Here is a 25,000-nt window from a genome sequence, read left to right as displayed (position 1 = left end):
GTGAGAGCTTGCGTGTGTGGAGTCTCGGTGGCGCATGGGTGTTTCGGCATGGCGGGGATGATTCGTGTGCGTGAATGTGTTTGTTGATTCGAATAGGTAGGAGGGTTTTCAAGGATCCCACTGATCCTCCTCCGGCTCGCGATCGCCTTCGACCTCAGCCATGGTGTGAAACAACTCGACAGCAAAAGCATTCATGATACCGGGTGTCACGATCTCTGCCTCCTCCAAACAAGCCCGCAGGTTGGCCAAGGTGCGCACTGCATCGCGACGCGAAGCGACCGCCATATTGAGCTGTTCGATAACAGGCAAGAAGACCGTGTCGAGTGCGGTGAGACGTGCGGCTTGCTGTTGTTGTTGCTGGTGCTGTTGCTGGTGCTGTTGCTGGTGCTGCTGGTGTTGATGAGGTGCGTCGTCCGAGCCATGTCGATCGCTACGTCTTTGACCTCCACCTTGCTGTTGCAGATGCATGTCTTGCATTCTTCTACGCTCCTCTTCGACGCGGTCAGAGTAGCCTCCTGGATGTTGGTCTGCATAGTAAGGGTCGGAGGCAGCGTGTCCGTTGGAGGATGGATGTTTGGACCCGCCTGAGATGGCCTTGTCGTACGCATCGGCTGCAGAGTAGCTGGATTGATCCTTGGCTCCACCAGCTGTGGGAATGCCTGGTCGAGCCTGGGTTGCCGCCAGGCGCACTGTGCCTCCTGCAGATCCAGAGCCAGAGCCAACCGAGCGAGAAGATCCAGAGGTACGAAATCTGCGATCTGGTAGCTGCTGTTGTTGTTGTTGTTGTTGTTGTTGTTGCTGTTGCTGTTGCTGTTGCTGTTGCTGTTGCTGTTGCTGTCTTTGTTGCTGCTGTGGGGCTGGTTGAGGTGGAGATTGTGGCTGAGTGTGATGTGGTGCTTGTTCGTAGGTTGGCGATCGAGGTTGGGGTTGTGGTGAACGTGATTGGTGGCGGGGCACTTGTGGAAGCTCCTTGGCTTGATGCCTTCCGTTGTTGTTTTCTTCCTCGTGATCGTTGATTGCTGCAGCTGCGGCAGCTGCAGTCATGGCACTTGCTGGCATACGCATGGCAACAGTGCCTCTGCCTCCACGACGGATGGTGTTGCGAAGGGTACCAAAGTCCCACATGTCCTCCTCGCCCTCGGGGTAGTGCACATCTGCTTGCTCGCTCTCTTGGGACTCGTGTCGATCGCCGCCTTCAGCTCTCCATCGCTCGAGCCTCTCGATAAGCTCAGTGAGATAGGTGGTCTTTTTTGCTTTGCGGATAAAGGGATGCTTGAGGAGCTCCTTTGCGGAGGGGCGGTTGCCAGGGTCACGCTGGAGACAGAGGTTAATGAATTCCTTGAATGGTCGGGAAAAAGGACCTTCGAGTTGAGGAGGTGGGTTCTTGGGAATGAGGAAAAGGACCTTCATTGGATGCAGGTCGGCGTAAGGCGGTTCGCCCATCGCAAGCTCGATGGCTGTAATTCCCAAACTCCAAATGTCGGCCTTGAAATCGTAGCCGCTCTGCTTGATGACTTCTGGACTCATCCAGTAAGGTGTGCCGACAAAAGTGTTCTTCTTGGTCATGGTCGCTGTGAGCTGGCCGGAAACACCAAAGTCGGCAAGCTTGACGTCGCCAGTTGCAGAGAGCAGGATGTTGGCGGCCTTGATGTCTCGATGCAGCTTGCCTTCTCCGTGCAGGTACTCGAGACCTTTGAGAAGCTCGCGAAGGACAATTGCAATGTAGTCTTCGCGGAATCGACCGGGTTTCATCTGTAGACAAAAGGATGGGAGCAAGGCAAGCGAGACATTAGCGATTGTTCAAAAAGCACTGCCTCACTGCCAAAGCGTAGCGATGTGGGTGAATGCTAGGGGAGAAAAGATTCCGGGGAGAATGCGAAATCTTACCAAATCCGAGCAACTTCCTCCGGAGCAGTATTCCATCACGATCCATAGATTGGTGCCTTTAAGCCATGAGCCATGGTATCTGCAAGATAGACAAAGGAGAGAGTGTGCAGATGATCGGTCAGCAAAGGAGTATATGTGCATCTTGGTTGAAGCGAAGGAGACTGACTTGGTAACATGTGCGCTGTCGAGCTGGCTGAGGATAGCGATTTCCTGCTGAATGTCGTCGATCTCATCTTCGGCATTTTCGAGGTCGATGATCTTGATCGCAACAGGCTGGCGAGATCGTTTGTCGAAACCTTTGTAGACTTCACCGAAGGAACCTTTTCCGACACGATCCTGCTTGACGTAGTAGTCTTCGGGATCAGCTGCCTGAGGTGGTTCCATGATGGTGATTAGAGTTTTGCTGTGGGTATTGGTGCCAAAGAGGGCTGTTCGGTGTGGCGATGGCAAAAGCAGAGGCGAGCTGTTTGCTCTGCTTTAGGGATGAACGCGTGAAAGATTGGAGCTGAGCTGGGTATCGAGATGCGCTGAGGTAGCACTTTCGGATGGAATTACAGTGTGTGTTTGAATGCCAGATGGGATGGTGTTTTGGCGGGTGATGAGTCGGTCGAGCTGCGAACTGGATCGCACGGGATGCAATGATGATGCTGGCGAGTCAAAGTGCCTGTTGTATGCCCGGGGGGGGGGGGGGGTGTATAAAGATGGAGCGGCTATGTGAGGAGGCGAGGGATTTGGCAATGGATCGAGTGCAAGGCAGCGTCGAAGGTGACTAGTGATGGCGGATAGTGATGGCGGATAGTGATGGTTGATGGCACGCAAGTGAGAGCAATATAGACTTGGGGACACAGACACACACCGACATCCGCTGTGGAGGAAAGAGAACGGCACTGCCAACTAAGAAAAGAAAAGAAAAAGAGAAAGAAAAGGAAAAGAAAAAGGAAAAGAAAAAGGAAAAGAAAAAGGAAAAGAAAAGGAAAAGGAAAAAGAAAAAGAAAAAGGAAACAGAAAAAGAAAAAGAAAAGAAAAAGGGGCTGGTCGGGATGAGGCGGATAGCAAGCGTAAAGTGGGCAAAAAGGGCAGGCGCCTGCTCTCTTTCTCTCTTCTGCCTTGGTGAGGCGGTGTTGGATTATTTTACACACACATGCACACATGCACACACGCACACACGCACACACGCCCGCGCTCCTCCATTTGCTGCTCCTCGGATCAACAGTGAATTGTCGCCCTTGACTTTGTCTACCTCGAGTGTGCTGCGTTGCGTTGGTCACGTGCCCCTTCCATCACCATTAGTAAATTGCGCATCGATCCATTCGCACGATAACTGATTCATGATTAGAACTCCTTTCCCGATTACGATCTGGATCGATCTTGCCCGATCCTTCGTCACTTTGGCTCTCCACTGGATCGTTATCTTTAGCAGTCTCATCTGTCGAGGTCGCTGATGTCAAACCCTGCTCTTTGAGCCAGTCAATCTAATTGGAGCTCTAACATTGCTCTACTCGAACAAAAATCTTAAGAAAGCTTGGTCTTTTCGGATTAGCATCTTCTCGCCGGCAATATGTCAGAGAGACACAGAGAAGCCGCTTTTCTTCTTGTCGCCGCTGCCATCGCCATCGCCATCGCCATCGCCATCGCCATTGCCATCGCCATCGCCTCTCTGCTTGTTTCACCTCGACCGAACAACTTGCCCTTGTGGGCTTGTGCATCCTTGATCCACCACGACTTGCGCCACATTCTCTGCCACCCTCGGCGATAGAGTACGAGTAGATCTTCGATATCACACAGGCGCCAAACTCTCACAAAGTCATCTAGATCGTGACGATCCTTGGCGATTAAGGAATCCTTGCAGCATAGCACGATCCAATCTTTCTGTCTACACAGATACACATACACACAGCCCAACATGGCTTGTTCGGATTCAGCGGCTGAAATAGCAGCCAAGCCAGCCAAGATCTCGACAGTAGAAGGTTTCATGACAGGTGCCTTGGCTGCCATGACAGCAGTCACCATCACCAACCCAATGGAAGTGTGCAAGACTCGAATGCAGCTTCAGGGTGAGCTCATGTCGTCAGCGCCACGCCTTGTCAGCGGGCAAGAGGGCTCAGGAGCACGTCTGTACAAGTCTTCCTTGGACTGCTTCACCAAGACGATCAAGTGGGAAGGCATCAGAGGTGTTCAGCGAGGTATCGGAGCTGCTTACGTCTACCAGCTCTTGCTCAACGGCAGTCGTCTCGGCTTCTACGAGCCCTTCCGTAAAGCTATCAACCGTGCAGGAGGCAAGCGAGCTGACGAGCAATGGGCCGCGGGTGCATTCGCAGCAGGTGCCTCAAGTGGATGTGTCGGTGCGATTCTGGGCAACCCTCTTTTCCTGATCAAGGCTCGTATGCAAGCCTACAGTCCGCATTACCTGATCGGTAGGGCATCGCACAACTACACAAGCACTCTCGATGGCATTTCCAAGATCTTCAAGAGCGAAGGTCTTCGAGGTCTGATACGAGGTATGGATGCTGCAGTCCTGCGAACAGCGATGGGAAGCACAGTGCAATTGCCAGCGTACAACTGGTTCAAGGGCTATCTCACCAACATGGATGTCGATGCGAACGCATACAACCCGCTCAAGTTCCTGGCCAACAAGCCGACCTCTTTCTTCACCTATCTCGCCTCTTCCATCTTCAGCGGACTCTGCGTATGTGCAGTGATGCAGCCAGCGGATACAGCGCTGACACGCATGTACAACCAGCCAGTACGCATCGACCAACGTGGACGCAGTGTGGGAACGCTCTACCGCAATCCCTTCCACTGCCTCTACCTCACTGCCAAGGCAGAGGGTCTGTTGGGTTGGTACAAGGGCACCACAGCGCATCTCTTCCGTATCGCACCGCACACTGTGTTGACGCTTATGATGAATGAAGGCTATTTGCGGTGGTACACCAACTTCAAAGCTGGTCGCTCCTTGCTCGATGCACCAGCAGTGACGACTATGTAGTTATAGAAAGTTGACCGCAACGACGCTTTTGCAGGCCGCCGCAGGGACTCAAGTTGGGGTTCTCGTGAGTCTGTGAGCAGATATGCAGGTGAGAGGGGGAACCTTGTTTAGAGACAGCTTCAGCTCGAGCGAGCAAGAAATTTGTTAGACCTTGCCATTCATATTTGGCCAGATAGTCGAAGGAAGCTTTCGAGGAATCTTGTGGACAGCAAGTTGAGATGCAAGGATCCTCGAGTCTGCATTCTTGAGCCCCACGTTGGGAGATCTTTTTGTTTGAAGCTGCGCTTCTGTATGATCCTTTTTTTTTTGCAACTGAGCCCCACGGCGTTGCATGTTGCCGAACGATGACTCTCATGTCGAATAACGCATCGCCAGGCGATCCGAGCTTCGTGCTTTGTCATGACTCGAAGCCAATGGGTGCACAGGCTGATGGTCGTCTCACGCCCTGATATCATAAGCAGCTCCAACGCCTTTCGACCCGGACACAAAAGTATAAATATAAACCTTTCTTAAGTCCCCATTCGGTCTGTTCTCATCCATCAACACCTTGCATTCTAAGTATTCTTCTTGCGAAACATGAAGCTCTTCACCATCATCACCATCCTTGCTCTCGCGCTTGTCGCCACTACGTCAGCTGACACGGTAGACCTTATTAGCGATTGTGACAGCAGCGTAACTGGCCCTTACCGCTGTGGCATGTACAGCACCTGCTCTTACGACGAGACCTAAGTGCTTTCTACACGCCCGTACTATCGACCTTTGCTGGAATGATTGACACTTGTGCCAGCACGGGCAGAAGCACCTGTCAATCACATTGCTAATGTCATGAAACCTGAATCAAGGTGTCCTTCGACCGCCTCGACTACAATCTCCCTTAGTCGAATAGATATGCACTTCCCAACCACCAAGCTACGTCTGGCTTTGTTGGCCTTGCGTTTTTTTACCTTGCTCATTTGATACGCTTTCCGTGACCTTCTCTTCTACCCCTCTCACTTCCCTTTTCTCAATTTCGTGGTCCATGAAGAGACAGCGAGTTGAAGCTTGAATGTGTCGGAGCGATGTCGTGTGCCGTGCTCGCTTGTGTTCATCGCTGGGGTTGATATTGCTGGGGTTGATATCGCTGAGGGTGATATCGCCGAGGTTGACCTGTGAGCTCGAACCGTCAGATCGACCCACATTGTTGAGTTGTGAGCGCGAATACTGCCCACTCGAGAGGCCTGGCGATGCCTGCGGACCCCTTTTCATCTTTGCCATATTTGTTTGACGTTGACCTTCGCTGCGGCACGTATTGGTTGCTTGCTCAATTACGATTGTTTCGCCTCATCATGTAGGGGTGACCGAGGTGGGATGTTTTCGCCTGTGCAGATGAAGCTTCAGCACTTGACAGATCAGTTCTCATCATCGGAAGGATGTGATGCTCACTCGCTTTTTCCACCCAGGTTATCGCCCTGGCTTCTGCAGTCGCGACAGGACGTTGAGAGTGTGGGAGCGAATAGCGTGATCGCTTGTCACTTGCGACACAGACTTGGATGGTAGGTCGCGGTTTCATTACGTGTGGCGACGATCAACGGTATGTAGAGACAGTGCATGGATGTGGTGGTACTAATGAAGAACGGACTAACTAAGCCTTGTGAGTTTCATGCGTCTAGCGTGTGGACGAGGCTGAAACATCCCGAGGCAATGCAGAGGTAAGGCTCAGGCCCCTATCTCCTCCTCCACGGGCATCGGATAGCCGTTATGCCGTTGCCTATCGCGATAAACAGCCTGACGCCAGCCGATACGCCGCCCAGGCCTCCTACAGAGAGTCTGACGGGTTGAGCCGATCGTCCCGCACGTCCGACTAAGTGCATTGAAAGCAACGTAGGCGCTTTGACGTCCTCATGGCAGTTGGCGTGACTGAATTCTGCCCATTTGCGTTGCTATTGTTGGCGCCTCGCAATGTCACCACCTCATTGTTGGCGTTGATGTGTACTCCTTCTCAACTACCGCTTCGATATTGAATGAAAAGCTTGTTGCAGGAAAGTGACACCATCTCAGAATGCTCCGAGCACCCACGAACCTTGGCACCTGTTTTGCAGCAACTCCGAGACCAAACAAGGGCAACTATACCTCTTCTACGAGCTTCTCAGCAGAGTGGGAGTCAGTATGAGATCACAGAGCATACAATATGATTGTGGGCTGGTAAACAGGCTTCCCACCCTCAACCAACTCTCTCTCTCTGAGGTGACACTAGCACAGGTAGGCATTTCCGATACAGAAAGCCACTGTTGCAGCAAAATCTCGTGCTACAATGTCACTCGGACCAGGTCTGCCAGCACAGCTGATGCAGACTCAGCCTTGTCTTCATCCCTCTTCCCGTCGAGATCGTCCAAAATATAAAGACAACCTCGTTGCGAATCCGTCACTTTCCTTCCAAACACATCTCCTGCTTCCCTCCCCTTCCCACGAAAACAGTAGCTTTTCCTTCATCATGAAGCTCAACATCGCCATCGTTGCTCTAGCTCTTTCGAGCACTGCCCTCACTTTTGCTGCTCCTTTGCCCACGCCTATGCCACAGGGTTGGGGTTTTTTGAGGAAAGCCGTTGGCAAGATCTCAGGCAAGAGTAGTTCAGCGGCCCAGGAGCTTTCTATCTACGCCGACAATTACGTCCCCCAGTACGAGAGGTATAGCGACGCAACGCACCCCTACATCCCGAAGGAGCACTCTTCTCAGGCCAGCCCTGTTCACAGGTCATACGGCGGTGGTGATAGCAGCAGGCCTGCTGCACGCGACCCTCGCCACGGCGGAGACGAGTCTGGTCACTGGACCTCTCCTCCTGATGATAATTTCGTCGGAATGGTCAAGCTGAGCCCTCCTGAAAACTATTATCGGCCTCAATACACCCCTCACACCCCTCAACACGCCTCTTATGACTACCATTCTCAGCCTCAATACACCCCTCACACCCCTCAACACGCCTCTTATGACTACCATTCTCAGCCTCAATACACCCCTCACACCCCTCAACACGCCTCTTATGACTACCATTCTCAGCCTCAATACACCCCTCACACCCCTCAACACGCCTCTTATGACTACCATTCTCAGCCTCAATACACCCCTCACACCCCTCAACACGCCTCTTATGACTACCATTCTCAGCCTCAATACACCCCTCACACCCCTCAACACGCCTCTTATGACTACCATTCTCAGCCTCAACCCAATCAGGTCTCTCATGGGCACGGTAAGTAAAGAGCAAGTAGCTCCGATATCATGTGATGCAAGGCCATCAAATGCTGATTCGACTTTGCCTGGTTTTGGTTTTGGTTTGTGACTCAACAGCTTGGCTAAACGGTCCGCCTGGTGAGGTCGTTTCTCAACAAAGCTCTCACGATGTTCATGGTTATCCCGTCGGTGAATACCTTAATGGGCCTCCTCCAGAGCAGAACAGAGTTGGCTGGTTCTTTTGAAGAATCATCGTCGTTACAGTCTCCTGGGGCCCCCACGAATTCGCGAGTTCACGCTTCATGGTGCTGTGCTTGCCTTGTTCTGTTCTGTCCGGGCCGTTCTGTTCTCATCGTTTCCCAAACTCGCTTATGCTTCCCAGCAGTGGTACAACTGTGTTGTCGCCATCTGTCAATCCTAGAATTAGGCACTCTGGTCTCTACTGAACTTCCATTTGTAGTACAGTCGTTCCATCCCCCTCATCTACACTTGCCTAAGTCTCCCTTCGAAGCTGTGTTTCTATTCGTGTGAGACTAGCTATCTTTACACTCTGACCACTTTAGCCGCTTGAGGTTCCTCCTCAAAAAGCTTGATCGTCTCTCAGAAGCATCTCGAAAGTCTGGCCTTCGGAAATGCTTTCCGTCCGAACCTTAGCGAGAGACTTCCAGCAGCCACCTCAACCTGACCGGGCGACTGTAGCCGAAATCTTCGGGTCACTTCTACGCTGATCGCTGCAACTCGGCGCATTCGGATCTCGAAAACTCTAGAGTCGCGTTTGGTACAGACGCGAATATCAGTGATCGGAGCACGGGGCACCTGCGTTGCGCAGCAGGTGAGCAAAATTGCCACTCACTTGCCTCATCTCACCTCTCCTCCCTGTTGGAAATAATGAAAGAATACGGGTGTCGACACTCAGTGGTCGACGATGGTCTAAGCACAGTGTTCAAGCTATTGAGCAGAAACACTATACTATATTGAACTGAGAGAAGAACGTGGTAGTAGCCTCGAGCTCTCTACTTGATATATATACATGGTGTCGGCACATGCCAGAGGTGGGAGCATCTTACTCAATGACAGGATACGGCAACAAGTGGGACTCAGCAGTCCCCGATTCCAACTATATCAGCTCCGACCGATCTCAGATCATATTGGCTCTGCCCGATTGGTTGTCAGATCCGTTCCACCCGATCCACCCGATCTGTTGTCATATCGACTCATGTCACTTTTCGTGTCCTGCTGAATCGTTATCTTCAGCACTCCCTTCTCACCATCATCTCACTCTCACGAAGGCTCCGCCCCGCTATTACGCGACGTTCGACCACCCGTGGCCCTTACGGCCACGTCTGGGAACTCGCAAGCGACTCTCCCACGAGTTAGGCAATCTCACATTTCTCATGCTTCGGTCTCTGTTCCCGCGGGTGGTTCGTGTACGCGGCAGCCAGACATTGACTTCTCGGTGGGCCATGCTTAATGACCACACATGAAATGATAGTTGGTGGGATGAGATATACCTTGCAGCTCAACAAGTTGTTGGATGCTTTGCCATCGTATCGCCTAGCTGCAGCTTCATTACATTACGTGATCTGGGTGCCCACTAAGTGGGGGCAGTGGCTCACATGTGACATGTTCAAGTTTGTAGGTTATGGTTGCTCATTGACAACCATCACTTGCTGTTACGGTGTACATGTGCGAAAGTTGTATAGTAATGTAGTTCACATACAGTCCCTGTGCATAAGTTTGGGGACAATCGGGTAATTTCCCAATTTAGTCAGTTACCCCACATTCTCGTCATTGTCATCATGGAGCAATAGCACCACCATCATACTAATCAAGAACACTTCAAACACTGATATGGTCTGTGGCAATGAGCTCTCTCCAAGCAAGCATGCTTCAATCATTGCAATGCATGATACTGGGCTGCCAATTTGACAAATCACAGAGCTAAGTGGCATTTCCAAAACAGCAGTTCACAAGACCATCCATAACTTTAAGGAGTGTGGTACCTTTGAAACAAAAGCACAATCCAGCCATCCATGCTCCTGGACAGCTACCTTGGACCAATACCTTCAGTGTGAGGTACTCAAAAACCTGTTTCTATCATGGTGACAGCTGTCTGCATCACTTGGCAGCATTCCAGTTATGCAGCTCCGGAAAGCAGCATACTGGGCTGGTATTAACTGCCAGATTGTATGGGCCGGCATTGCATACAACCTTAAAACCCCGTTGATTGTGCTCCCATTGGCTCCAAGAAAGAAGTGGCTGGGGTTGGCTAATCAATGGGATCCTGCCAAGAACCTCACAGCTGTCAGATATCATGATTGGATCATTGACAGGCTGCTCTGGGACACCATAACTGCTGTTAGTGCATACCCTGATGGCCTGTCGGTTGTCAAAGACAGCAGCAGCTGTCATCAGGCTGCTATCTGCAAGCAATGGCAGGCCAAATACCACATTAAGATGCAGGAACACCTGCCAGCTTTGCTGGACCTTAACCCTATTGAGAACATATGGTATGTGTTCAAAAACTTGCTTGGTAAGTGTTTGCTGGTTCCAAAAACCTGGGATGAGCTTGCCAGAGCTGCAGAGGAAGTGTGGAACACCCAGATCACACTTGAACATATCAAACCTGTGATCAAGTTGATGGAGCATCATGTGGAGCAAGTGTTTACTAAGCATGGAGGTCTGCTCAAGTATTAGTTGGCTCTGAGACTCACTGCAATCGAAAGCCCTTCTTCTGAGCTTGCTCACTGTGTGTTTTGCTCAGTCTGACACTTATGAGAGATCACTCCTCCAAGCAGATGGAAGGTATGCTATCAGATGGTTGATTTATTGTCTATTGGACCCTGTCCCCAAACTTTGGACAGGGACTGTACATGTCAAATTCACGTAGGTCTCGGATTGGAAGTGGCTGGGGAACTTGGGAGTTTCTGGACTCAAAATTGCTGAAACAGCCAAGTCCCCCTCTCAATCTTGAAATTTTGAGGCAGCAGCTCCACTATGATTCTCACACTTTTCTTTTCTCATCTTGAACTTGTCTTGATCTCATCTCCATACACTCCTTTCTTGTCAGCACTGCTCAACATACACCACTTTGACATCAATGGTCAACATCTCACCTAGGAAGAGGGTTGCAAAAGCCCAGCTGCAGACTGACAGGGACCAGAAGGAGCATGAGATCCAGGAAGCTGTTAGTGCATTCCAGAAGGGTCAATTCAAAGACTTGAAGGCTGCCACTGAGCATCACAATGTCCCTTACAACACTCTCTGGGATTGCAGCAAAGGGCACAAGAGCTGCACTGCTGCCTTTCAACATCTGCAGGCTATACCACCAGAGGCCAAAGATCTCTTAGTCCAACATATACAGAAGCAGGCTCACTATGGTTTCCCAGTAACACCACAGAATCTCAGACAGTTGGCTGAACAACTTCTCAGGCAGAGGACCAACAACAATGATGCTACTCTTGGACCTAATTGGATGTCTGCTTTCAAGCAGTGACATACAGAACTCAGAAGCTACTACTCTTGCAAGATGGATGCTGCAAGGGTACAGGCCACTAGTGATCCATCAGTTGTTGAAGCATATTTTGATGTCTTGGAGAAGACTATTGCCAAGTATAGGATCCTACCCAAAAACATCTTCAACATGGATGAGACTGGGTTTCTCATTGGACAAAGTCAATGCTGATACATCATTGTACCCAGGGAGAATGGGAAGAATCAGCACTTCAGGTCACAGCCAGGCAATCAGGAGACTATCACAGTGATTGAGTGCATTGGTGCATGAGGGACAAAGCCACCACCTATGGTTATCTTTCAGGGCAAGAACCACATGCAGGGCTGGTACTGCAATCACACTGCAGCTAAGGACTGGGTCTTTGCAACAAGCCAGAATGGCTGGACCAACAATGAGCTTGCACTACACTGGCTCAAGGACTGCTTTGACAAGCACACCAAGAAAAGGGCTCAAGGAAAGTATTGGCTGCTTATCCTTGATGGTCATGGCTCCCACATCACAGCTGAGTTCATTCAGCAAGCATGGGACTCCTGCATTGTCTGTCTCTGCCTTCCTCCCCATGCAACACACTGTAAGTGGTCACGCACCTGAAACCAGGTTGGGTGTTTCTGATTGGTTTTGGTGAGATCAATTGAGTAAGATCTACTCAGTTTGTTTCAACTAAAAGTAACCAGACAGCTTCGTACTGGTAGGTCTTGGCTGACTGCCTTGAACACTCCATTCAGAGGTTGCACAGCATGTCTGTTATTCTCTGGAGAGAGAGTGATACACTCTCCTTTACAGTACAAGTGTTTGTAGTACTGTTGCTAATGCTCTCTAACATTGTCTGGACTGTGATATGCCTATCACCTACAGAGGATGGGAGTTACTGGACCACAAGTGTTGGACACCACCTACAATAACTGACTGGACTGCAGATGCCAAGCAACACTGCCTACAGTAAGGAACTGGACTGCAGGTGTTGAGGAACACCACTGCCTACAGTAAGGAACTGGACTGCAGGTGTTGAGGAACACCACCTACAGTTGATGCCTAATGGTGATACAACACACATGTTTGAGGTGTCATTGCAAAGCTCTGCTATTGCAATGATACATAACTATGAGTCAAGTAAAGAGTAAGTAAAGTATAGAGTAGAGTGGATAAGGATCCACTCATATGCTATGGTAGAATGAGAGTATTTATGCATTCGCTTGGTGTCACTTGTGACACCTCTCCTGCTCCTCCTGAGAGGCCTTTGCCTCCTTTTGACACACTCTCTCTTGCTGGCATCAATCCCTTTGATGCTGCACCTTGTCATGGGCCTGAATGCTCGAGAAGCAGGAGGGTCACTGGTTCATATGGAAGGAGCACAGGTATCGAAGATCTAGTCGATACCAGTAGAGAGCATGGCCATAGTGCAGTCTCCATGGAGACCATGGACTCCTATGGACTCACATGCAAAGGAGGACTGAGCCCATATGCAAGGAGGGCCAGGCACAGCCACGAAGAGGACCAAGCTCAAGGAGCATGCAGATGGTTACCACTCAGGGGGCTCGAGAGACAAGAGTCAAAGGAACCATCACCAGTCAAAGGAGAAGGAGCAGTGTACAGGGTGCCAAGCAAGCAGGATAACAAGGAGGAGGAGCAGTGTCGAAGGAGTCGACACCACTCAGGAGGCACAGGGGTGCCAAACAAGCAGCAGGATAGCAAGGAGGAGGAGCAGTGTCAAAGGAGTCGACACAGCTCAAGAGGCACAGGGGTGCCAAACAAGCAGCAGGATAGCAAGGAGGAGGAGCAGTGTCAAAGGAGTCGACACAGCTCAAGAGGCACAGGGGTGCCAAGCAAGCAGGAGAGGCCCCCTGAACAGTACTTGATGAAGAAGGTACTCTCTGGAGAGAGAGCAGGAGCAGCATCGCTGGCAATGCTGTGAAGAGGTATATAACCATGCTTTCTCATCATCAAAGGTCGAGTGGATCCTCATCCACTCTACACAACCATCATAACTAGTTATCACTTCAGCATAAGTATATATTAGTTTCAGTCAGCATAGCAGCAATCTATCAAGGTTGCTCCTCATCGTAGTGTGTGTGTTGTATCACCACTACCTGACGTCTGAAGGCACCCATAGCAGGTTAGCAGTCCAGATCAAGATAGAACCGAAGGCAGTAGTCCACTGTGGTCCAGGGATCACCTCAAGCATCAGTCAACACACTGGACACTCATGTTGATGCCACCAACCTTATCACCAACACCACCAACCTCATTATCATCAACACCCACCAACCTTATCACCAATGTCATCAACTTCATCATCATCAACACTCACACCAGACCTTGGTGTCATCATAATCTATGCATTGATATTGATCATGCCAAGCTACCCCTGAATGGAGTGTCCACAGAGGTCAGCCGAAACCTATGATAGTATATACACAAACGCCACCCATTGTGCAACTTGATAGTCACCGAGCGACAAGCTCATCGAGACTGATACCGAGACAATAGCTGTCACACAGTTTGATAGTCACCGAGTATCTCGACAGACCGACCTGGGTTTCAGGCGTGAGACCCCTGACACACCTCTACTGCTCACACAGTGTATTGGTTTGTGTGACACTGCCCCTTCACCTTCATGCTCTTCTTTGCCTGGTGATGTGTGATGACCCCTTTGACACAGCTCCTCCTCCTCATAGACAATCCCCAGTCTTCTTGACACAGCTCCTTCTCTCTTCACCAGTGACCATCTTCTCAACCTTATCTTGTGAATCCCTTAACCACATGTTGGGCCCTGTTGCCAAGCCCCTTGATCATGTGGTTGCCCCTGTGCTTGGTCCTATGTGGCTGTATGCATGTACCCCTTGAGTGGTAACCATCTGCATGATGCTGAGCTTGGTCCCTGCTCCTGCATGTGGTTATCTCCTGTATGCTTCTCCTTCTAATGCCAGTATCCTCCTTCCTGAATCTCTGAATGCTTGCTCATGACAGCTGACTTGCTGAGACATGCTGATCAGGCTGATTCTGATTGATCCTTGTGAGATTAACCAGGATCCCAGAGCTTGGTTGATCTTGCAAATAATATGCACTACCAACCTGATTAGATCGTCAATTCCTGATGATTGCCACAGATCAATTTGGTGCACACTTCATATGCTGATTCTGTGACACACACCTCCTACAGCCACTTGATGTCGTGATATTTGGACCTTTGCAGCAAGCCTTCACCAAGGAGGTTGACAAGTTTGCTAGAGCAAATCTTTCAATCAGTAAGAAGGATTTCATCGACATGTACAGCAAATCATGACAGGTCATTACTGTCAGAGGTCATGCACCTGAAACCTGAGATCTGTAGTAAGACCACTTCTATTACAGATCCTGTTGAGATATGTGATTGTATATGTAGTATTACGATTCTCATTGAGTTATGCCATAGTGATGTCCTTATGACTTTACTCACTTGAATCTGTGATTGGGGTTGTGCTATTGCAGATTTCGACTGACCACTGTGGACACTCTGTCCAGAGGTAGCTTGGCACAATCAATAATGATATGAACTGTACTGACACCAAAGTCTGGTGTGAGTATGAATGCTTGGTGGCATTGACACAAGTGTCCAGTGTGTTGACTATTGCTTGAGGTGATCCCTGGACCACAGTGGACTACTGCCTTCAGTTCTATCTTGAATCTGGACTGCTGGTTGCTATGAACCACCTTTGGACATCAGTGAGCAGTGATACAACACACATGCTACAATGAGAGGCATTCTACTTGATTGCAACTATGCTGACTGAAACTAATATGTACTTATGCTTGAAGTATTAACTAGTTGATATGGTGTAGAGTGGATGGCAATCCACTCACTTGTTGCAATGAGGGGCATGGTTATATACCATGCCTGCAGCATCACCTGCAACACTGCCCCTCCTCCTCATCCCTCCTATCTGTCCTTCTTTGAACTAGGTGTTGATTCCCTCAACACTGCTCTTCCTCCTCATAACCTGTTTGCTGGTGTCCTTGTCACAGCTCTTCTTCCTCCCACCAGTGATGGTTCTCCTGGTCTTTGTCTTGTGACCCCCTGAGTGGTAACCAGCTGCATGCTTCTGAGCTCGGTCCCCTTCTTGGCAATGCTTGGTCCTCCTTTGCATGTGAAGTTTGCTGTATGACTGTCTTTGCCACTGATCTCCATGGAATCTGCCATATGATCATGCTTGCTGCAGATTTTGGCAGAATTTGTGATATCAACTTGGCTTGCACCGATCTAGGTGAGATCTGTAATAGAGCTGTCTCTACTACCAATCTCAGTGAACTCTGCTGCAAATCCTATGATCTGCCCGATTCCTTGATTCCTGTGCTCCCTTCATATGAGTTGATGGATCTTCCTGCTTCTTGCGCATCCAGCCCCATGACAATTACAAGCACCTTAGCATCACAAGCCTTTAGAGATGTTGGGATCAACTCAAAGCTCCACCCAGAGAAGGTTCTATGGTGCATGCCCAGCTACCATCAAGAATCAATGCCTCCATCTTCAGCTCCTGCAGTTGAGGAGACTCCAACAACTCCTTCTACTCCAGAGGAAGCAAAGAAGATGTTAGCACAGATGTATGCCATCATGGATTGGGATCAAGAAGAACAGCAGGCATGTCTGGCAAGCAATCACCAACAAGGACACATTTGGATGAAGAAGGTAGGTAAGTTCATGGACCTTCTCTTTGGCCAGCATGCAATTGATCAAGCCTGCTTTCAAGAGTTATGAGTCTATGTCAATGGTACCCCCACCTCTGCCTTTTGCTAGTTCAAGTACCTTACCTGTCAAGCCCCCACTGCCCAGGTGGCAGCCAATGCCACCCTTCCTTCCACCCATGCTGCCCTTCATGTGATCCTATGTTGCATTGCAATTCAAGTGTTGTTGTTGTGCTTTGATATAGTGAAGGACCACATCTATGGTGGACTGGCCTGCTTGTTGTGTGTGTGTGTGTGTTGAACAAAAATTGACTGGAGCTGCTGCCTCAAAATTTCGAAATTGAGAGGGGGACTTGGCTGTTTCAGCAATTTTGAGTCCAGAAACTCCCAAATCCCCTGGCCACTTCCAATCCGAGACCTACGTGAATTTGACATGTACGTGAACTACGTTATTCAGAAGACTGTCGGCTAAAAGAGAGAACACATCGGAAAGGACAGAGGAGGTGCTCCTTCATCTCAAAACAAATGTATATGTTTTTCACAATGAAATCAGCGTCAGAGCGTCAGAAGTGTCAGAAGCGTCAGAAGCATCAGAATGTTAAAAGTTTGACGTCGTTTGGGTCCCGATACTGGTGATCGGGGATAGTCTAAGTAGGATGTCACTACTCTTTTAAGGCAGAAACATATACTAAATTGACTCAGGGAACATGGCGAGAGCCTAGCGCTCCCTGCTCGATATATATACAAAAGTGTGGCACATGCCGAATGTGGGAGTCTCTATAGTTAATGACCCAGCCTGACAACGAGCGGGACTTGGTTGTACCCGATCCTTAACAGGATCGGTTATCCCCGATCTCCGATCTCGTCGTCTTTGCGTCACCTCTTAGCGTCGTCACTGGATCGTAATCTTCAACACAGAAGCGTCGCCATTCTGTCTCCCTTGCGTCCAGCACGCACCATCCCGGATGACAGAGTTGACATTGAGCTCCTGGTTGTATGAGGTTTTCTTCTGTCAGGACTGATCGATCCGTGCTGATGATGAGATCGAAAGGTGGTCCAAGTGTGTGGCAAAAAAAATCAAAAAAGGGGGCCAAACAGAGCCAAACAGGGCCAAACAGCAAAGGCCAAGGGCACTGACCAAGTTTTTGGGCGTCGTTTGCGTTGGTTGATTTGCCAGAGAGACAGACAGACAGCGAGCGAGCAAGCAAGCCAAGTCAGTCAGCTCTTCTGCCTTGTCCTTTTTTGTTCCCTTTTTTTTTGTTGCTTTTTTCTTCTGCGCTGCTAGCTAGAAGAGGAAAGACGGTCTTTGGCTCTTAATCTGACGCACACAGACATGGCATTCAAGAGACACAAAACTTGGGCTTCCTATCCTCCTGCATCCTCGTCTTGCTACGTTACCCCCTCTCATCCTCACACAGAAAATCTCACTATTGAACGATGGCATCTTACGGCTCGTCTGCCTACGCGTCCACGAGCTCTGCTTCGCAAGCCGAATCGTCGCTGGACAAGGTGCGCGAATACACTTCCAAGGTCGAAGATCTGATCGACCAGTACACGCAGCCCATCAAGCCGCATCTTCCTGCGCTTGGTCGCTTCTTGATCGTCGTCACTTTCCTCGAAGATGCGCTCCGAATCATGACGCAGTGGACGGATCAAAAGTACTATTTGCAACGTCATCGTGGTTTCCCTTGGGGCATCAGCCATATCTTCCTCCTGGCTAACGTTGTTGTAAGTTGTCGCAATAGGTCTAATAGCAGCAAGCGCTGTCACAGCTCCAGTCGCAAGAGTCAGCTCATCGGATCGAATAGTCAGCTCATCAGATCGAATAGTCAGCTCATCAGATCGAATAGTCAGCTCATCAGATCGAATAGTCAGCTCATAAGACCAGATTGGATCATGCTGACACCTCTCCTGTGCTTTTCGCTCTTGAATAGGTCATGTGTGCTGCCTCGGCGGCAGTGATTATGCGCAAATACCCGGAGATCTCGGTGGGCGCATTGTTCGCTGTCGTCGTCGTCCAAGGATTCGGATACGGCCTGATTTTCGATCTCAACTTCTTCCTTCGCAACCTTTCGGTCGTCGGTGGTCTCTTGATGGTTCTTTCGGACAGCCTTTCGACCAAGAAGAACATCTTTGCTGGACTTCCGAGTCTTAGCGAGACCGACCGGAAGATCTACTTCCAGCTTGCTGGCCGTGTGCTGCTCATCTTCCTGTTCATTGGCTTTATCATTCAGGGCGAGTGGACGTTGGCACGTGTCGTTGTCTCGATGCTTGGCTTGGGTGCCTGCATCATGGTTGTTGTCGGCTTCAAGGCTCGCTGGAGTGCTAGCTTCTTGGTTATGATCCTTAGCATCTTCAACCTGTTTGTCAACAACTTCTGGACGGTGCACTCGGCCCACCCTTCGCGCGACTTTTTGCGATACGACTTTTTCCAGACGCTTTCGATTGTAGGAGGACTCTTGCTGCTTGTTAACATGGGTCCAGGCGGACTCTCGGTTGACGAGCGTAAGAAGGTTACCTAAGCAGCTGCTCGAACAAAGCAGAAAGCGAGAGGACATGTGACAGTTTTTCATGGCACAATTGTTGCAATGCGATGGCACAACAGTCGCAATCTCATCTCATCGCCCCTTCTAAGGCATCAATGCCTTGACTTTACTCAGTGACACGAGCCTTAGATCCTCACAAGGCACATAACCCTTTGCCCTGCTCTGCTGTAATTGCAGCGCTGGTTAGCAAAACCATCTCTCCACCAAGCTCCAGCGTTGATAAGTAGGGGCTGATTCGCAGCTTGATACGACCTTGAGCCTGCACTGTGTTGAGAGCCAAACAATGTTGAAATTTAGCAAGCCAATATGATGATGTGAGGTAACATGAGACGATACAGGAGGGATCGGGCGAAGCCGATCTGATCAGAGAACGGATCCAACATGGTCCTGCTCGTTGTCAAGCATCGTCATGAAGGAGGATCCAGGCACATTTGGCATGTACCATCCAGATGTATATATATCTCACAGAGAGCACTAGGCTCTCGCCACATTGCTTTAGTCAATGGAGTATATATATCTTTCTGTCTTTTAGCAGCAGTGACATTGTACTCACACTCTCCCCGATCGCCAGTATGGGGAGCCAAACGCCTTGACTCTTCAACAAGAATATGCGCGCATGTAGGGGACCCTTTTTGCTCTTCTCGTCCGAAAGAGCTGAATTTAGCAGCGGTGAAAGGGGGGGGGGTTTACAGAATTTAACAGTGTCTTGGGACGAGCTTGAGTGTTGCGATGGTAAGGATCATGGCCCGCACCAAGAGAGAGAGCATAGAAGCAAGAGGAGCCAGGCGCTCGCTTGGATATGATGATAGGCTATTGTCTGGTGACTGTGTAGTTAGCTTTGAAGCTCGATCGTGAGGCCACCTGCTCTCAAGGCAAAGAATGTGGGAGCAGATCGTGGTGGACAAAAGTGACTGTGTGCGAGTGAGTAAGCGACTGACTGGGAAAGAGCTGGGACAATGAGAAAGGTTTCAATGATGACTAAGAGGCAAGGCCTACTTCACCCCAGCTTTTCCTGCACTGTGACCATAGCAATGCAGCCAAGCTTCCTGCCGTTTCCATGCGATTCTGCCGGCATAGCGTCCTGTGATACAAGAAAAGGGGGGACACTGCATCCCACTTTGCGCCCACCTAACTCAAAGAGAGAGGGAGAGAGAGTGTGTGTTTCTGCCTTGACTTGTGCCTGTTAGTGACCGCTTTCTGTGTTATTCTCGCTGGTGTTCGGGAATACATTCGGCTAGTCTTGCGGATGATTTGTATAATTACAGCTCATCTCGCTCAGCACTTGTTCTTTCTACTCCTCCTTCTACCTCACTAACCTCACTAACCTCACTCAGCAATACGCTTGGCAACATCATAGCAACCCCCCTCCTCACTCATCTCTCCTTTTGCTACATCCCACACCCCCGCGCCAAACCAATTACCAGTCAGCTGCTTCAGCTGCTTCAGCTCTATCCAGTGCAGGCACCCTTTTAGATCCTCTTACGACCGACCCTCTATCTCCTTCCGCTCCTGATCAGTGTCCATTTCCCCTCCTGGAGCTTGATATCATCCCGCAGCTTTCTCCTTTTGTTCGCTCCTTGCGCTCGCATCAACAAAACCAGCCAAGGTCCTTCGAGCTTGTTTCCCTATATCCGATCTTGGCTAGCAAGCAAAGCAACAAGAGGCGCATCCTCCTATTGACGCCGCCAAGCATCGTCCATTCAGCATTTCCTCAGTCATCTCTTTCAACTCGGTTCCTCTGGGCTCTTTGCACCCTCCCGTCCTTTCCCTTTTCCCTTTTCCCTTTTCCCTTTTCCCTTTTCCCGCTCGGCAAACGCGGCTTGAGAGAACAAGACAAAGAGCTTTTCTTCGGTAAAACACTAGCACTAGCATCAGCTCACTGTTTTCACTCAACAAAGGCTACTTCTTCTTCTCCTCTCTCTGTTCTGCTTCCTTTCTACACAGCCCTTTTTGCGGCTGCTTTCAACAAAGTCAAACTCAACTCAAAAAGCCAAGACCCTGAAAGCCCTTTATTGTCTTGCTTTCCAATCCCCCTTCCCCCCCCCTCCTTCCCTCAAGACCAAAGTCTAGACCACCATACCAAACCAGCCCCATAGAGATAGAGCCCCGCCTTACAAGCAACAAAGAAGTACGAGTTGAACAACAACAACCTTGTCAACCATGGCCATCCCCTTGCCTGTTCCCGCACCACAACATCATCCACGTTCCATCATGAGCGGCCACTCTCCAAAGTCTTCGGCCCAACACGGCCTCTACTCGCCCTTCTCCTCATCCACCTCGTTATCACCACAATATGGTAACAGCTGTGCGCTCACCATCCTCAAGGGCCATGCTCAGCACCCCATCAACGCACATGCACCCATTCACCACAAACACAACCCCTCAACAGCATCACACCCATCACGCTTCGCAGCCTCCTTTACCAGCCTCCGATCCGCTTCCAAGGCTCTTCCGACCGGCTTTGACTCGAGCGTCAACGTTCATACTCTCTCGGACCACGGCATCTTGCTTCCTTTCTTGGATCGACCAAGCGAGGTCAAGGAGCTCATTTTCGACACCAAGGCCAACGAGGCTCTCATGTACAGACTTTGCCGTGTCTTTGGTGGCAACCCAGATCGTCCTCTGCTTCGTGGTCAGGATGAGCGTTGGGACGAGATGCTCGAGCTCTTGATCGAGCTTGACCGACCATTGCTCGACGATGAGGACTGGCTGGTGCGTCTGGAGTCCTTGGTCATGGAGCGTTCTCCCGAACTCTGGGCTCAGCTTGCACGATGCTTGGGTGCTGAAGGTCTCACATTGCGATCTCTCGGCCAGCCAAGCTCTTCCCGTTTCGACAGCTGGGCACTTTCATCTCAATACTCCGACCCTGCTTGCGACAATGACAGCCCCCTCTCGTCTGCCGTCTCGAGTCAAGACGACCAAGGTGCCGCGCGCGACCAAGAATCTCTTTCGGTCAGTGTCGAGCCTCTCGAAGAGCTGCCCCAGTCCTACTCGGAGCAGCCAGCGGGCAAGCTGCAAAACTCGACGCTACATGAGGCAGCCTCTCCATCGCCATCTCCCAGCTTCCTTGCACCCGATTTCGCCGCTCGTCGTTCTTCCGATCCCCTCGGCAGTCAAGCTTCCTTCAACGGCGACTTGTTCCCCATGTCGGCCAGCGGCGGCGAAGATTCGGCCATGACCGGCTCACTCGAAGACATCATGGAGGAGCCTTGTTCAAGCACTGACGCAAACCCTCCCTCTGCCCTCAGAAGGCGATCCCAGTCGGGCAAGTTTGCAGGTCTGCGCATCTCGGCACTCAGCTCGTCGAGCCCTGCCGCTTCTCGACGTACTTCTACCGCCTCGGATACTCTCAGCGCTGCAGGACAAAGGGAGTCATCTAGCTCTCCTCTTGCCACTGGCGCCATGTCTCCTGCTAGCCTCGCACCAATGAGTCCTGTAGTCTCTCCCTCGCCCGATACTTCGACCTCCTTCTCCAAGCATCGTCGACTCAGCACTATGATCAAGCACAACAACATCACTCACCCACAACAGGAGCAGCAGCAGCAGCAACAGCAGCAACAGCAGCAACATCAGCAGCAGCAACATCATCATCACCACAACCACCGACGCAGCTCTGACTTTGACATGGGCGCTTCTGCCTCGCCCAAGTCTTTAGTCTCGCATCGCCGGCGTGGTGTCAGCGAGGCTGGTCACAGTGTTTGTGCTCGAAGCTCGGACTCGAAGCCTCGTCGACGTGCAGAGAGCTTTGCTCGCTCCTTTGCTGAGCTCAAGTCTCCTTCGGAGCATCTCGAGCAGCTTCGCGCTGAGCATGCAAAGGTAGAGGCTGATCGACTCGCTGAGCATACCCGCCGTATCAGCCTGAAGGATACTACTGCTGCTTCAGCTCCCGCTGCTCCTACTACTGGTGGCTTGGGTCTACACGGAGATTGTGCTGGCTCCTCGTTGCTTGACCCAAGTTCGGCCTCGCTCATGGATGCCAAGGCTCAAAGACCCTCCATTGGCCGTATCCGTGTAGGCAGCCTCGGCAGCACTGGCTCCACTTCGCCTCCGATCCCTGGTCTGCTTCCTGACGGTCGAACTCGTCACCCTTCTGGAAGCTGTGGTTCCCGCGATCTTTCCGAGTCGATTGCCGCCTTCCGTGCCACCATGGGTCTGTCGATCTCACCTTCGCCCAGTGAGCGCCATTACTTTGACGCTGATGATGGTTGCTCTGACGCAGGCAAGTCGACCGATTCGGCTACTCGTAAGCGCAAGGGGTCCAGTGGCGCCGAGCTGCCCAAGCCCACTTGGAAAACCACTGACACGGCCGAAGCCAAGATCTCACGCAAGGCTTCGCCCACCAACACCGAAGAGCAGCAGAAGGCTCAGTTTGAGCAGCCGAAACACATGCAGGAGCTCGAGAGTCGCAACAAGGCTAGTGGAGCTTCTGGTAGTGGCTTGGCTCTTGGTGGTGGCTTCTCGCTCGCCAAGTCGGGCGCCAACTTCCGAGGCCAGAGTCACGACTCGACGCCTTGCACTCAAAGCGTCTGGCGATCAAGCTTTGCTCGACGTGATGTCACTCGCCCACGCGGTGGTGAGCCTTACTCTTATCGTTCGCCACCCGCCGTGCACCGTCGACCTGGTGGCTTTGTCTCGCTAGCACAAGAATACGAACGGGCTCGACATGGTCGTCGGGCTAGCGAGAGCGTCTTTTCAATTCACAGCAATGCGCTGGATAGCTCACCCTCAAGCAGCATCGCCGGCTCTGACATTGCTGGTTTTGATGGCGCTACGGGCGGTCGCAATCACAGACGAAGCTCGGAAGAACGTGTGCCTCGACTCGAGCTGTCGCTTGCTGGCCATGGCCATGGCGATGAGGGCAAGATGAGCAAGTCAGCAACTACTGCGGACATTGTTAAGGGCGATCCTACACCCAAAGCTGGCCCAGCTACATGGGGAGGTGGTATCACTCCACGTGCTTCGTTTGCATCTTGTTCAAGCCACCTTGCTGGGGGGGATCAGCAGCAGGGCTACCCATTTCCAAAGTTGCTCTCTCGCGTTGCTGCACCTTTAGCCTCAGAGGATGTCAAGATGATGGAAGCTGGAGCAGCTCGAGGCAAAGAGACGCGCCTCTCTCCAGCTACACCGTTGAGCCCGCTTGAAGCTTGCACCTCGCATCTCTCCCCTCCACCCAGCGCTGGCGGTAAGAGTGGCCAAAGAAGCCCGCGATCACCAAGTATAGTGTTCCCCATCTCTTCCAACGCTTCCATTTCGCGTGCCCGCGAGTTGCAGAAGGCACTGGAGACACCTCGTTGTCAAACGGCATTGCAACGCATCGGTTGCATCACTAACCCCTCGACTGCCGATTCGATTCGCGAGTTGATTAGCAGCACAGAACGAAGTCATATGCCTGACGAAACGTTGTTGGAAGAAGTAGCTTGCAGATTGGGTCTCGTTGATCATGAGAAGGCGAGAAGTGTCGGGGGCAGAGATGCAGAAGATGCAGATATTGTGTTGGCGGAGGAAGGATATGCGGAAAAATGGGAGGCTTTTGCTGATTTGTGTAAGTCACTTGGCGTGGGAGCCTATGAATTGAGTATGGCCAAGAGGAGATGTGGGCCTGCCATCGATCTTTGTGGTCAAAGATCGCCTGAAGTTAAGGGGTGCAAATAGCGTCGTATAGGAAGAGTCTTTTGTCACTCTCTCTCTCACACACACACACACACACACACACACACACACACGCATGTAGTTATACCCGCACTACCCGCACAGCATTCGCACACGCAATCGAAGCAAAGAATCTCATCTGTAACAGAGCATGTCTGGAATGTCAACTGCCCACTTTGTCTGGTTGAGCATCTTCAGCGATGAGGCTAGCAGGGAGAAAATGCGAAAAGTATCAGGTGTGGCAAGATGAGTGGAGATGATGGACATTACAAATGTTAGATTCGAGTCTTAGATGGAAAGATGTTAGACCTTGGCGAAAAACATTTCACAGGGCAGCTAGAAAATTGCACCTTTTCTGCTGACCAAGACCAAGGGTGCGATAGGCACGGCTTTGTCAAGAAAGGTATGTTTGCCTCGAACTCGGGCCTTGGCGTCCATTAAAACCGATTGCACACCATCGATCCATCGTTTCCCCGCATAAATGGAGCTCAAGTGAGGCGTTGGTTGCTATTCGAGATAAGGCATGCTTCCTGCGCAAATTTATCACTGGC

At 50.9% G+C, this 25,000-nt stretch overlaps 5 protein-coding genes across 5 annotated transcripts; 4 read left to right on the top strand and 1 right to left on the bottom strand.

The window, feature by feature from the left end:
- Nucleotides 1-108: 108 nt before the first annotated feature.
- On the bottom strand, nucleotides 109-2,271 carry UHO2_04914 (uncharacterized protein; the record flags this gene model as incomplete). The annotated part of the gene is made up of 3 exons (XM_041557445.1): nucleotides 109-1,752; nucleotides 1,888-1,966; nucleotides 2,054-2,271. The coding sequence occupies 3 exons, from the start codon at nucleotides 2,269-2,271 to the stop codon at nucleotides 109-111; spliced, it is 1,941 nt and encodes a 646-aa protein (XP_041413379.1).
- A 1,519-nt stretch (nucleotides 2,272-3,790) lies between these two features.
- On the top strand, nucleotides 3,791-4,873 carry UHO2_04913 (uncharacterized protein; the record flags this gene model as incomplete). The annotated part of the gene is made up of 1 exon (XM_041557444.1): nucleotides 3,791-4,873. One exon carries the CDS (start codon nucleotides 3,791-3,793, stop codon nucleotides 4,871-4,873), a length of 1,083 nt encoding a protein of 360 aa, XP_041413378.1.
- A 2,470-nt stretch (nucleotides 4,874-7,343) lies between these two features.
- Nucleotides 7,344-8,326, top strand: UHO2_04912 (uncharacterized protein; the record flags this gene model as incomplete). Its single annotated transcript, XM_041557443.1, has 2 exons — nucleotides 7,344-8,100; nucleotides 8,199-8,326. 2 exons carry the CDS (start codon nucleotides 7,344-7,346, stop codon nucleotides 8,324-8,326), a joined length of 885 nt encoding a protein of 294 aa, XP_041413377.1.
- A 9,365-nt stretch (nucleotides 8,327-17,691) lies between these two features.
- Nucleotides 17,692-18,776, top strand: UHO2_04911 (uncharacterized protein; the record flags this gene model as incomplete). Its single annotated transcript, XM_041557442.1, has 2 exons — nucleotides 17,692-17,982; nucleotides 18,189-18,776. The coding sequence occupies 2 exons, from the start codon at nucleotides 17,692-17,694 to the stop codon at nucleotides 18,774-18,776; spliced, it is 879 nt and encodes a 292-aa protein (XP_041413376.1).
- A 2,184-nt stretch (nucleotides 18,777-20,960) lies between these two features.
- On the top strand, nucleotides 20,961-24,452 carry UHO2_04910 (uncharacterized protein; the record flags this gene model as incomplete). Its single annotated transcript, XM_041557441.1, has 1 exon — nucleotides 20,961-24,452. The coding sequence occupies one exon, from the start codon at nucleotides 20,961-20,963 to the stop codon at nucleotides 24,450-24,452; it is 3,492 nt and encodes a 1,163-aa protein (XP_041413375.1).
- Between the last annotated feature and the right edge of the window lie 548 nt (nucleotides 24,453-25,000).

The sequence above is a fragment of the Ustilago hordei genome (assembly GCF_900519145.1).
Source record: "Ustilago hordei strain Uho2 genome assembly, contig: UHO2_contig_11, whole genome shotgun sequence".
NCBI classification, from domain to species: Eukaryota; Fungi; Basidiomycota; class Ustilaginomycetes; order Ustilaginales; family Ustilaginaceae; genus Ustilago; species Ustilago hordei.
The sequence above is the reverse complement of the archived record's forward strand: the minus strand, read 5'-3'. Positions and strand labels throughout refer to the sequence as shown.